At 41.1% G+C, this 12180-nt stretch overlaps 1 protein-coding gene across 3 annotated transcripts in view; it reads left to right on the top strand.

Moving 5' to 3' along the window:
* Positions 1-10505, top strand: part of FBF1 (Fas binding factor 1) — a 52952-nt gene extending 42447 nt beyond the window's left edge. For all 3 annotated transcript variants that reach the window (XM_032210433.1, XM_032210431.1, XM_032210434.1), the window contains exons 22-30: positions 1-140; positions 1317-1435; positions 2503-2625; positions 3504-3689; positions 3981-4157; positions 7104-7241; positions 9297-9435; positions 9883-9998; positions 10352-10505. In XM_032210433.1, the coding sequence (XP_032066324.1) occupies positions 1-140; positions 1317-1435; positions 2503-2625; positions 3504-3689; positions 3981-4157; positions 7104-7241; positions 9297-9435; positions 9883-9998; positions 10352-10435 (1222 nt within the window). In that variant the 3' untranslated portion in view covers positions 10436-10505. The remainder of the gene's footprint in view (positions 141-1316; positions 1436-2502; positions 2626-3503; positions 3690-3980; positions 4158-7103; positions 7242-9296; positions 9436-9882; positions 9999-10351) is intronic.
* The last annotated feature ends 1675 nt before the right edge of the window (positions 10506-12180 follow it).

Below are 12180 nucleotides of genomic sequence, written 5' to 3'. Positions count from 1 at the left end.
GTCTCTGAATGGCGTTATAGATCAAATGGAGAAGTTCTCCAGCAACCTGAATGATCTTGCCAGTAAGGTGGAGGCCACTCACCATACTACCCACCAAGGCCTTGAGATGGGAGCTCACCAAAGAGATAAGCAGCTTAGGCGTATGTGCCTTTTGATGATTGGAACCTGAAGATAACTTGCTCTAGGACAGGAGTCAGCAAACTGCGGCTCTGGAGCCACGTGGCTCTTTCCTTCCTCTGCTGTGGCTCTGTCACTGGTCAGCGGCACAATTTTGAGAGGAGCTTCGGGGGGGGGAGAAGAAGCACAGTGCGCCAGGAGAAGACTGTATGGCAAGGGGAGGGTTTTCCAGTTGTCTCCACAATTGATAGGACTTTCGGTTGTGACAGGTAGAGGAAAAAGTATGCCGCGCTAGGAGGAGACTCTATGGTGGGGGAACTGAACTTCTGGTCAGCTCCATAATTGAACAGGGGGCTTCTGGTTAGGATCTTTGTGGCTCCCGGTGTTTTCTTTTCTGTGGGAAACGGGTCCAAATGGCTCTTTGAGTGTTTAACTTTGTTATTGCAATACAAAAGAGAACGTGAAAAAAGCATAAAAGAATCTTACCATCTGTATCGTTGATAAATAAATGGATTTTTGAGTGTCATACAGGATATTGTGTTTTAATATGTCACTACATTTACTTAATTGTAAATAGTTTTAAATCTAGGATACAAAAATAGCAAGAAGTGGAGCATCAGATGGAATTAGATGGTGCTGTAAATACAGTTCATATTACTAATAATCTACTCTGATTTAAGTGCCTTGTAAAACTGAAATATTGATACAATGCATAGACGAACTCAAATTTTAGATGGGGTGTCAATTCATGTATTAGATTGTAGTTTAAGAATGGTGTCTAGTCCGAGTTGAAACCTGTGTCGGATTTGCTTTTAAGCTATGAAGTTATTCCAGACATTGAAGCATCTTTCCACCACTTGATCAGCCATTCTTCCTATGAAGGGATAAGGCCACCTTTCTAATAATGTTCCATTCTGTTCCCCCATCCGGGGCGGGTGTGCTGCTGCTTCCCTAGTGGATCACATGTGTGAGTAGTGTAGGAGTATTAGGGAGGGGAGGGGGAGGGTAAGTGCTCCTCTAGAAATGCCTCTTCTATCCTATCTCCATAGATGATCATGATAACTTTTTTGACGATCAATGCAGATGCTCTAGTTCAAGAATTTGAGGATTTTGAGTTTGACTCCCCCCCCCCCCCAAGGTTCTGCCTACCACCCTGGTGGCTACAAGATGCTAATTCTTTCTTTGTCCCAATCTGAAAGTTTTGCAAGACCGTTTGAATTGGCAACAGAGAGACATGGAAGATGAACGAGGCCGGCTACAAGAGGTTATTTCTAAGATGGAGGCCAGACTAAACGAGCAAACCCGCCTTCTGGAACAGGTGAGCTCATGCTAAACTGGCTCCTGGTTGGTATCGGTGATGGCAGCAATGTGAGAATTGAAGGCAACTTTAGAGCTACTCAGATTTAGCATTAAAAATTTTTTTAATGTTTACTGTGACAGAGATCTTAATGAACTTCTATATTGAGTGATTGCCATATCCAATCACTGTCCCTTCAAGGTAAGAGTCAGAATGGTGTTAGGTGAATTGAATTTTCTAAGGACTGGCAGGCCCAGTCCTTCCCCTGACTCTTCCTCATCAGGAAGTCTGAATATTTCCTGGGAAAATCAATGTAGGAAAATGACAGATGCCATACAGCTAAGTGTGGTGTATTGGGAAGAGTGGGGTTTGCAGATCTTCACAGAATGTGCAAGCTAATGTTACATTTGACAGACAGAGCATTTGTAAGTAAAGCACCTGTGAGTTTATAATCTATTCTAAACTATCTTCTTAGTATTACATAATGGGCAAGGTTTTATATTATTGTTATTACTCTGTTTCCCTGAAAATAAGACTTCTCCATACAATAAACCCAGTTGGGCTTTGGAACACATGCGGTAAAATAAGTCCTCCCCAAAAAATAAGCCCTTCCTGAAAATATTGCAACACAGCAGCAGCCATGAACTGACCATGGTTACCGCCTCCTGCATCGCAAAAATAATAAGACCTCCCCAAAAATAAGGCCAAGTGCTTATTTCAGGGGTCAAAAGAAAATAGGACCCTGTCTTATTTTCAGGAAAACATAGTACTACATGTCATCAAGTTGTTTTTGACTCCTAACATCCATATAAATAGATTTTCTCAATTGCACTTGCTGAGTTTAATCGGTATATCCTGCAGTTTTAAATGGTGTTTCCATTAGCAATTAATTAAGACACATAGGAAATACTTTCCTTTTGGATAAGTACTGCCTCTGCGATACAGACGGGCTTCGAAAGGAAATCCCAGTTGGGATTTGGGGTGGCTTAGCCTAATTATAGTTGCCTTTCCTGTTTGTTTCACAAGATATCTTGCTTGAAGGTGGATTAAGCCTTTGGAGAACTGATGAGTGTGTTCTTCTTCCTTAGGAACGTTGGAGGGTCACCACTGAACAAGCCAAAGTGGAATCTTTGCAGCGTTCCCTCGAGGAACAGAGAAGAGTCATGACCCAGCAACTAACTATGGAGAGGGAAGAGTTAGAGAGGGCAAAGGTTAGAAGTGTTCCTGTTGTTTGTGTGATTAATCAGCATGTTGTAAAATGAGGACTAAATGCAACTGGGTATATGCTATTTACTGAATTTTACTAAAAGGAGGAATCTGATATCCTCATCCACTTATTCTCCCGTATTTTCCTCACTGCTTTTCTGATTTTTTAAATTGCTTTTACAGCATATGGAAAAACTGACTAATTCCACGGTATTTTTTAAATAATGCTTTATAATACTAGAATCCATCCATCTGGAACCATATTGCACATATTCTGTATAGAAGCTCAAAAAAATCAAGAGCAATATCTGTGTTTCCTTGTACTTCCATTTATATTTTAGCTATTCCCAGCTTTTAGAGACAATTTATAATAGAAGCAGAGACGATTTAAAATAGAATTCATATTCTGTTTCAAGGAGAAAAAGAACTTTTTCACTATGAGGAAAATTAAATTAAACCCAAGTAAAGTTGTAGCAGCCTTTTTAAAGTATCTATAACAACCTTATGGGGTGAGTTGTCACAGGGAAGAGGGGCTTGATTTATTCTCTAAAGCACCTGAGGCAGGATAAGAAGCAATGGATGAAAGCTAGTCAGAGGGAAATCCAACCTGTAACTGAGGAGAAATTTCCTGACAAGGGGAACTATTAGTCAATAGAACAACTTGCTTCCTGGAGTAATGCTCCATCGCTGAGAGTTCTCGGGAAAACTGCACACTGATTTGTCCAAGATGGAGTAAGGACTTCTGCTTTGGGAAGGGGGGTTGGACTAGAAGATCTCCAATGTCCATTTCAGCCTTCAGATGAGTCTATGATTTTTTGCTTTGATTCACTTTTTGTGGTGCTGATTTCCCGGTCCTTCTCCTTCTCCTGTTCCTTGTTCCCAGAATTCTTTGCTTGAGGAACAGAAAGCAGTCATGCAGAAATGTGCTGAGGAGCGCCGTAAAGTGGCGGCAGAGTGGTCAGAGCTGCACATCCAGCAGAGGCTGAGCAAAGAACGCTCAGAGCGGGAGGTTGACCGAGCTCTGCAAATTGACTCTCAGAGAGAAGGGGCCATCATGAGTCTTGCAAAGGTAAAGGGCTACAATCTTTGTCCCTTTAATTTTTGGACCGTCTTTTTATTGGACAATCTGGACAGAGTCCAGAAGAATATTTTGGCACTGAAGCAGTCATTAGATTGCAATTATAACCATTTATCATTTGTATTGACATGGAAACGGAAATACAAAGGATTGCGTAAAAGGTCTTTTTTCAAGTGTCTTTTTTTAAAAACTATGATGTAAGTGGATTAAATTCAGTATAAAACAGAAATATAGAATAGCAAAGTTCTAAGGCTATTCCCCCACCCCCCCTCTTCCTCTTAGGAACAAGCAGACCTGAAGATCAAATCCAGCGAGTTGAGATCAAGGGAAGAGCAGCTGGTGAGGGATCGAGAGCTTCTAGAGCAAGAGAAACAGGAGCTGAGACTGGAGAAAGAAAGAGTTAATGCAGCAGCTTTGCATGTCAAGCAGAGGGCAGATGAAATCAATAGCATGAGCAAGGTAAAGAAACTGCCTTTCGACATCCACTATTCAAGCTAGAAAAGCTGATATGACTCAAAAACAGCTAGCTTACACATTCTGGAAATTGCATATTCTGGCACTTCCGGACATATCTGATAAAAGAAGGCTGGACTGTACCATAGAGGCCAAAAAAGCCCTTGGCCAGCAAACAGTCTTTTAAAAAATCTGTAATATGTTCCTTTGAAAGCTAGTATCGGGGTTCCAAGTAACACCCCCAATGAAAGAAGACTCTGAGGCTTGAAGTTCCTCAAAGTTCCATTTTATTAGAGATGTCATATTGACACATCTGAGTAAACCTGAAGCTTTCCAAATCTTTCCCACCCAAAAGAAAGTTCAAGTTCCTACCCAGCACTCACATGTCCATCACACGATCCAATCAGGCACTGTCCCAACTGGAGATGCCTCCCAGTCACGCCATTCCAGGTGCAAGGCAAGATGTCTCTTAGGTAAGCTCCCCGTTGGGAGAGTGAGTGTGTTCAGAGAAGCATTGTGAGAGTTGTGTTGGAGAACACACAAACCAGCATACAGAGACACTGCAGTTTAAATAGGCTTTTACTTTCGTGGAAATAGAGGTAGCAGAGTCCATCAAACAGTTCAAGTCATACACAGATAAGACAGTCAGTCATCAGTGTCTTTCAGTTAAGGGATAATGCAAATAACATAGTCCATAATCATACAAACAGTCCGATACTCAAAGTTTGCTAGCAGTTGCAAAATTTACCGAGCTCTGCAAATTGACTCTCAGAGAGAAGGGGCCATCACGAGTCTTGCAAAGGTAAAGGGCTACAATCTTTGTCCCTTTAATTCACGGCACTTTCTAACAGCCAGCTTCCAAAAACACTCAGATCAGATCAGTCCAGCATCTAACAAACAGAGAGCTAACAGTCATTCTGGCTCCCTCTTATGGCTGATTGAGGAAAACAGCAAACAATCACATTTTACAGTATGATTTAAAGAAACAGGTACAGCATTGTTACATGATTTATATATTGCCAACCCAACCGTTAGAATATATTCCTAACAATTCTGGACAATGTCTTTGACTCTCTGAGAAAGGAATGTTATTTTGACTATACAGTAGCTACCCCGCTCCATATAATCCCCCCTCCCAGTTTCCCACAGCAATAAATGTGGCAGGCCTGAAGGCCCAAAGCAAAAGATGGCTTCCAGGCCTGACAGCTAGGGAATAAGCTTTTAAATTACTGATTCCAAATGCAATGCTATTTTGCACTTTTGATTTTCCCCAATTAACTATTTTGAAAAGAGAGAAAAACCTCACAGTAACCCTTGGTTGTAATGCTGGAAGTCATTTATTTAAAAATAAACTAATCTGTCCTGGTTCCTTTTATAAGAGAACCTTAAGTATGTAATCAAGGCCATTCTTTCCACAAACAGCATAATTACTTAATATGGCTTCCTAGGAAAGGGGAAGGGAGAAATCCAGCTCTATCTGCGTCTACAGGTTTTATCACCTCTCAAGAGAAAGCCTTAAACTACACCTTTGAGATGTGGGGAAATTTCAAATTAATGAACTAGGATATTTGTTGAAAGCAGGCATGTGAAGGAAGGACACCTAACACTAATAGCCTGTGGGTTATTGAACAAAAATGATGTCATTTAAACCAGATGTTATAGTCCAAATTAGCCGATTTTTTTTTACAAATACATTCATCATGAAAAATATGCACTAGAAGATGCATAATAAATATGCTACACATCACACACCATTAAGAGAAAAAACATGCTCTATAACCATGATGGCAAACCTGTAGCAGGCGTGCCACAGGTAGCAGGTGGAGCCATATTTTGTGGCATGCCAGCTATAAACTCCGGTGCACCAGCCAGCTGATTTTTCACATTTCCGGAAGGCCTGGGGAGGCCGTTTTCACCCTCCCCAGGTTTCAGAAAAGCCTCCAGAGGCCGGGGAAGGCGAAAAACAGCCCCAACAGGCCAATTGAGAACAAACTTCCGGTTGGGCCGTTGGGGGCGTTTTTCACCCTCCCCAGATTTTAGGAAAGCCTTTGGAGGCTGGGAAGGGCAAAAAACAACCCCAATGGCCCAACCAGAAGTTCGGAAACGATCCGTTTCTGACTTCCGGAGGGCCAAGGGAGGCCGTTTTCGCTGTCCCCAGACTTCAGGAAAGCCTCCGGAGCCTGGGGAGAGGTCGCACGTGCATGAATGGGGGGGATGTCGTGCGTGCATGCGCAGTTGGGTGGAGAGATTGAGTGGGTGCGTGCGGACAATTTTGGCACGCCGTAAGAAAAAGGTTTGCCATCACTGCTCTATAATATAAAGGCAGTCACAACTTGCTGCTGGTTTCTTACGTTCCATCTCTATTTTTAACAATAACTAACAGATAACCTGGCATTGCCTGGGTATTTATAGAGGGGGAAATGTCCGGACCAAACATAGTTTCTAATATTGGATTTCCCCCCTTACCAGAGGGAGCCCCCTTGTGGAGTACTGTGAAGCTGTTACCATGGCAACTGTACTGCGCTACACAGTAGAAGCCATTTTAAGGCACAACAGGCTGTATCTTAAAAGAACACACACCCTGAGGGTTTTTAGGAGTGTCTTACCCCCACAGTATTTGTTTCCAGAGGGTAAGTCATCTGTGTACCAAGTTTGGTTGAAATTGCTCAAGCCGGTCCAAAGTTATGCTGGAACACACACACACACACACACACGTTTTTACATACTGTATATAGATAGATATAGATAGTTTTGTAGACTAATACGTAAGGGACAGGTTCATATTCAGTTAAGCAACTCTTGTGTGGCTATATAGCACACACTAAACCACAAACAATCCATTATTTAGCATGCTGCATGAATGCCATTATATTAGGCAAAATCCTAAGGCAAAAACAGGTTTAAGACTATAGCTCAGATCAAAGCCTGGCTCTTCCTCCTTGTGCCCTAAAGCAATCCTCTCACAAGTATGAAGAAGGAGAGAAAGCCCTGGCGGAGGCTAAGAAGGTGGAATCTGAACATCAGGCCAGACTCCAGACTCTGCAGCAACAAATGGAATGGCTCAGACAGCAGGAGGAACATTTGCATCAGGTAATCTCTTCTAACTTATGGAATTTTTCAGTTCCTATGGACTATAGTTACTGTCTATGGAGATTCTCAAGTTATTTGGGTCATGGTTATCCCAAAGGTGCTTTTTCAGGAGGTAACTGGACTTTCTGGTTTTTCTTTGAAGACATTTCATTTCTCATCCAAGAAACTTCTTCAGTTCTGACTGTATGGATGAGAAATGAAATGTCTTCAAAGAATAACAAGGAAGTCCTGTTGCCTCTTGAAAAAGCACCTTTGGGACTACTATTGTTACTGTTTATTAATGTTTGTTTTTTATTTTTAATTCTGTTATTACTTATCTTGTCATCTAAAAGAAGCAATTTTTAAAGTAGGGAAACCTTTATTAAGGCTTCCTTTAGATCAGTGTTTTTCAACCACTGTGCCGTGGCACACTAGTGTGCCGTGACATAGTGTAAGGTGTGCCGTGGGAGAATTACTTTATATATAGTCAATATAGGCACAGAGTTAATTTTTTTTAACATTTTCTAATGGTGGTGTGCCTCGTGATTTTTTTCATGAAAAAAGTGTGCCTTTGCACAAAAAAGGTTGAAAAACACTGCTTTAGATGACCAAATACTTAAAAACAGAATTACAAATACCATTAAATCAATGTTTGAAAGTATGGGATATCCAAATATTGACATATATTCCTCAGAATACAAAAATCAGAAAATCCTGTTTTGAATGAAAATAGTTCATGCTGTTTTGATTTGTGTTGCACTTTAATTGCATAGCTCTATAAATTGATTTAATAAAATAACAGTAAAACTGATCAGCTAATTGTAAAATTGCAGCCTGCATGAAATCAAGGTAAGCGACAGCATGCCTAGATTTAAGTGATACATAGGCACACTATTTTTTTTAAAAAATCCTTTTCTTACTGTACAGATTAATTTGTCTCTAGATTATACAGGTGTGCTATCATCAGAATGGAGTTGAGCACCTTCAAAAGCTTTTATTTAAAAAAATGTGTACATGAACTATTACGAGTAAATCACATAATAATGTTCTGTGGAACTCTGAATGCTTAGATCAGTGATGGCGAACCTATGACACGCGTGTCAGTGCTGACACGCGTAGCTATTTGGGGTGACACGCACAGGATTTCATGCGATTCATCCTCGGCTCCTGCACGGCCGCCGAGGATGAAAGAATCTGTGCTGGAGGAACGGGGGGGGGGGCGGGACGTGTGATCTCCCCCGCCCACACTCACTTACTGTATCACCGCCACCCCTTTCTGAGCGCAGGGGCTGCTGGTAAGGCGTGCGTGCCGTGCGCACACACGTCATCAGCGCGGCGAGGGAGGACCCGCAGGAGAGGAGCGCGGGAACAGTGCGCGCCTCTCTCCAGTCAGGCCGGCACAGAGAGTCTACTCCTGGGACTGTCGGTTACGACCGCACCACAGCAGGGAACAGCGGAGTGCCAACGGGAACTGTGAGCGCCATTTTTGTAGTTTAAACTATAAATTGCGCAAAATTATGTTTTTGTCGAAGTGACACACAACGCAAGTTATGCTCGATTTTTTGCCAATTTTTGACACACCACGCCAAAAAGGTAGCCCATCACTGGCTTAGATAGACAAGCCGAGAGAGATCAGAAGGCTTCCTCCCAAAATTAGAAGTGATGAATAACAAACAGAAGACACCATAGCTACCTGGTCTCAAGTTATGATGGGTTTTAATAGTTGATACCAGCCTCTTAAACTGCCTAGAACGTGAATAGTTCATCAGCGCAAAGAGCTGTTGCTTCTAATAACTTCTGGTTCACAGTCTATATCATAACCTCACCAAAAGGGGCTTGAAATTTCAGAAGCCTAGATGATGCTGATCATACTGCAGCTTTCCAAAATGGACCACGGCTTGCACATCTGAAAAAATCATTCTTAAGCAAAAACAGGTTCCAGAGCTCTTCCTAAATTGGAAAATTATCAGTTTGTTCTGATAATCTAGGAAATTATAGCAAATTTTTAAAAAGGCTGCTTAGCATGAGATGGTGGAGGTATGATACAACATTTTTCTTCCTTTGCCATGAGTCCAGGAGCGGCTCAGTTTGTCACACCAGAGGAGGCAGCTTGAACAGCTACGGATGGAACTTCCAAGCAACCCACTGGTATTTCAGAACATGCCTCAGGTGCCGTTATTGGGAACTCCTGACAAATTAATTTCCAACGTGCAATGTAAGTACCTGCACAGCCATTTGGGTGGGCATTCTTGATAGCCAAAATAAAGGAAGAGGGTAACATTCCTTTCTATGTATTTTCAAGGGCTTTTATATGTAAATGATTTTCACTGAAGGGCAGAGGACTAATTCATTCATTATTTAAAATAGTGGGCCTTGGAGCACAGATTTCAGTTTCTTCCACACAAAGTGGTCCTGGCACTCCATAACGCTGACCCTCAAAATACAGAGGAGTGTCTGACAATAAGCTAATAGGGAAAATTTAGTTAAACGTTGCTTCATTACATTTTTAAACAAGTAATCAAAGAACAAACTAAAAAGAGAGTTCCACAACTTGTTTCATTGTTCCATAGCCCCTTTGATCTATACAAATATCTGTATGGATGACACAGATGACTATATACAATATCTAACTTGTTTTTCTTCCCATATTTGCCTCTTCCAGTTACTGTTCCACTTAAAGTCAACCCTGGAAACATCAGAGCTTCTCAAGGACTTCCAAGACCAGATCCAGCAGATTTATGTGCCAAATTGGTGTTGCATAAAATTACAGCTGAACGGGTAAGATTACATTGTCCAGCTTTTGGTCTACTATGAATTGAGAACATTAACATCTGTCCTGAGGTTATAATTTACAGCTGTTTTTATTTTATTTTTTCAAATTTATATGCAACCCAGTGATGCAACTATACTGTTCTATTTAACTTTAATTTCATCTAATTTTATTTAACTCTCTTTCAAGTAAAATTATTATCTGAAAAAGAGCTCAGTTTAATTCAAACTTTGCATGAAACACCAAGTTAAGGAAATGGGAAGGATAGTGAAATTCTGATACGGTCATGAAAGTTACATGTTTTTGGTTCACTTTTGAGCTCTTTTGCCATTTTCCTTCTGTTTTTGTTTTTTTATAATAGGATCATGATTTCTTGGAAGAAGAGCAGTTCTTTTTAGAAACCTTGAAGAGAACTTCCTATAAGACTTCCTTCCAATCAGCATGAGAGAGGATCAGTCCTAAAGATAGCTGTGCCAAGATTCACTTTTCCTCCAAATAAAAAAAAAATGATGTTATCACTTTGAATGGTTAACATGAAATCCAGCACATAAATAAGAAGTTACATTTTGTAAAATAAATATTTTTAAATGTTTCCTTACACTACTGTTGGAAAATCAACAGTTTTGTGTTTTGCTGAAACTCTTTGCCTTTTAACTGACTTTGAAGAATGGTCCTTCAGAACAGTGATCTGCCTTTGATCATATTGCATATCCCCAAATGTATTTTCACATCACCTTTGTCTCTTGTAATATTTTAATTTATTTATTGCGCATACATCCTGCCACAATTTGATGCCTTTCAGCAGCTCACATAAGACACCGAGATTCATCCAAAATATTACAATTACCGCTGAGAAGCAGTTTATCCTAGTTTCAGTCCCCCTTCTATCCCAGAATCATGAGACTACAAGGATTTCCTTCATACGTGATCTAACAGGTAAAGCTGATTCAAGTGGAGTAGGCAATCCAGAGTATAGAGATTTATGGAGTTTAACCGTAAAGGAGGAATGCAAGAATGTTTATTTAAATATTTAGCCTAAGAAGAAGAGAAACTTGGAAAGAACTGGTAAATAACTCTGCCTTGATTCTCTTTACTATTAGACAAAGTAGTGGGAAACACAAGCTTTTGACATTCTCTTGTTATACCTTACAACTGTGATGGCAAATGCAGGGCCATTTCTGAGGCATACGAGGTGTTGCCCTATCAGCTCCAGTATGCATGTGCCAGCTGATTTTCGACCTTGATTTTCAACTGTTTCTTCGCCCTCCGGAGGCTTCCCTGAAGCCTCCAAAGGTCGAAAAACCACCCAACATGCAAACCTGAAGTTTGGGAATGGACTTTCAGTTTGCGTGTTGGACTGTTTTTCGCACTCCCAACTGGCAACCTGGAAGTCCCTCCCCAAACTTCTGGTTTGTGTGTTGGACCATTTTTCGTCCTCCCCAGGCTCCTAGAAATCCCCCAGAGCCTGGGAAGGGCAAAAAACAGATCTACCAGGCCCACCAGAAGTCAGAAAACAGGCTGTTTTCAGCCTCTGGAGGGCGTTTGGGGGAGCGGGGAAAGCTGTTTTCGCCCTCCAAGAAAACCATGTTCAGGGCAGGGTCACGCACATGTGCAGGGGGCATGCGGCAGGGGGGCATTAAATTATGGGGTTGCACGCATGTGCTTTCGGAAACCAAGGCAAAAAGATTCACTGCCCTACAACAATAGAATTCTAATAGTCCTTGTGATATCTGTTTCTTCACTTGGCCTATCTTGAGGGGCTGACATCATTTTTCAAAGCTTCCCCACACGTCCAGAGAAACATCAAACTTTGTCTTGGATTGTGGTGTGGAATTCTCAGGGCACCCATTTATCTAAAGAACAACTTGCTGAAGCACTATTACAACCAATAAAAGAAAATTTGTAGCTCAAGGTTAAAATGAGAAGTCCTTGGTGCTCTCTGAGCTTGGTTGGTTTGGTTTTCTTACAAATGTTTCATTACCCATTTTGGGTACTGCACTGATGATGTTACCTAGTTTGGGTAATGAAACTTCTTCAAGAAAACAACCAAGCTCAGAGAGCACCAAACACGATTACATTAATAAATGAATATACAAATAATTCTGAACAATGCCATGGTTTAATTGGCATTTTTGTGACATTGCTTATTTCAGTCAAAAGAAGTTCAGTCCAACCGATATTTCTTCACTC

Source organism: Thamnophis elegans, chromosome 2 (genome assembly GCF_009769535.1).
Source record: "Thamnophis elegans isolate rThaEle1 chromosome 2, rThaEle1.pri, whole genome shotgun sequence".
NCBI lineage: Eukaryota > Metazoa > Chordata > Lepidosauria > Squamata > Colubridae > Thamnophis > Thamnophis elegans.
The sequence above is the reverse complement of the archived record's forward strand: the minus strand, read 5'-3'. Positions and strand labels throughout refer to the sequence as shown.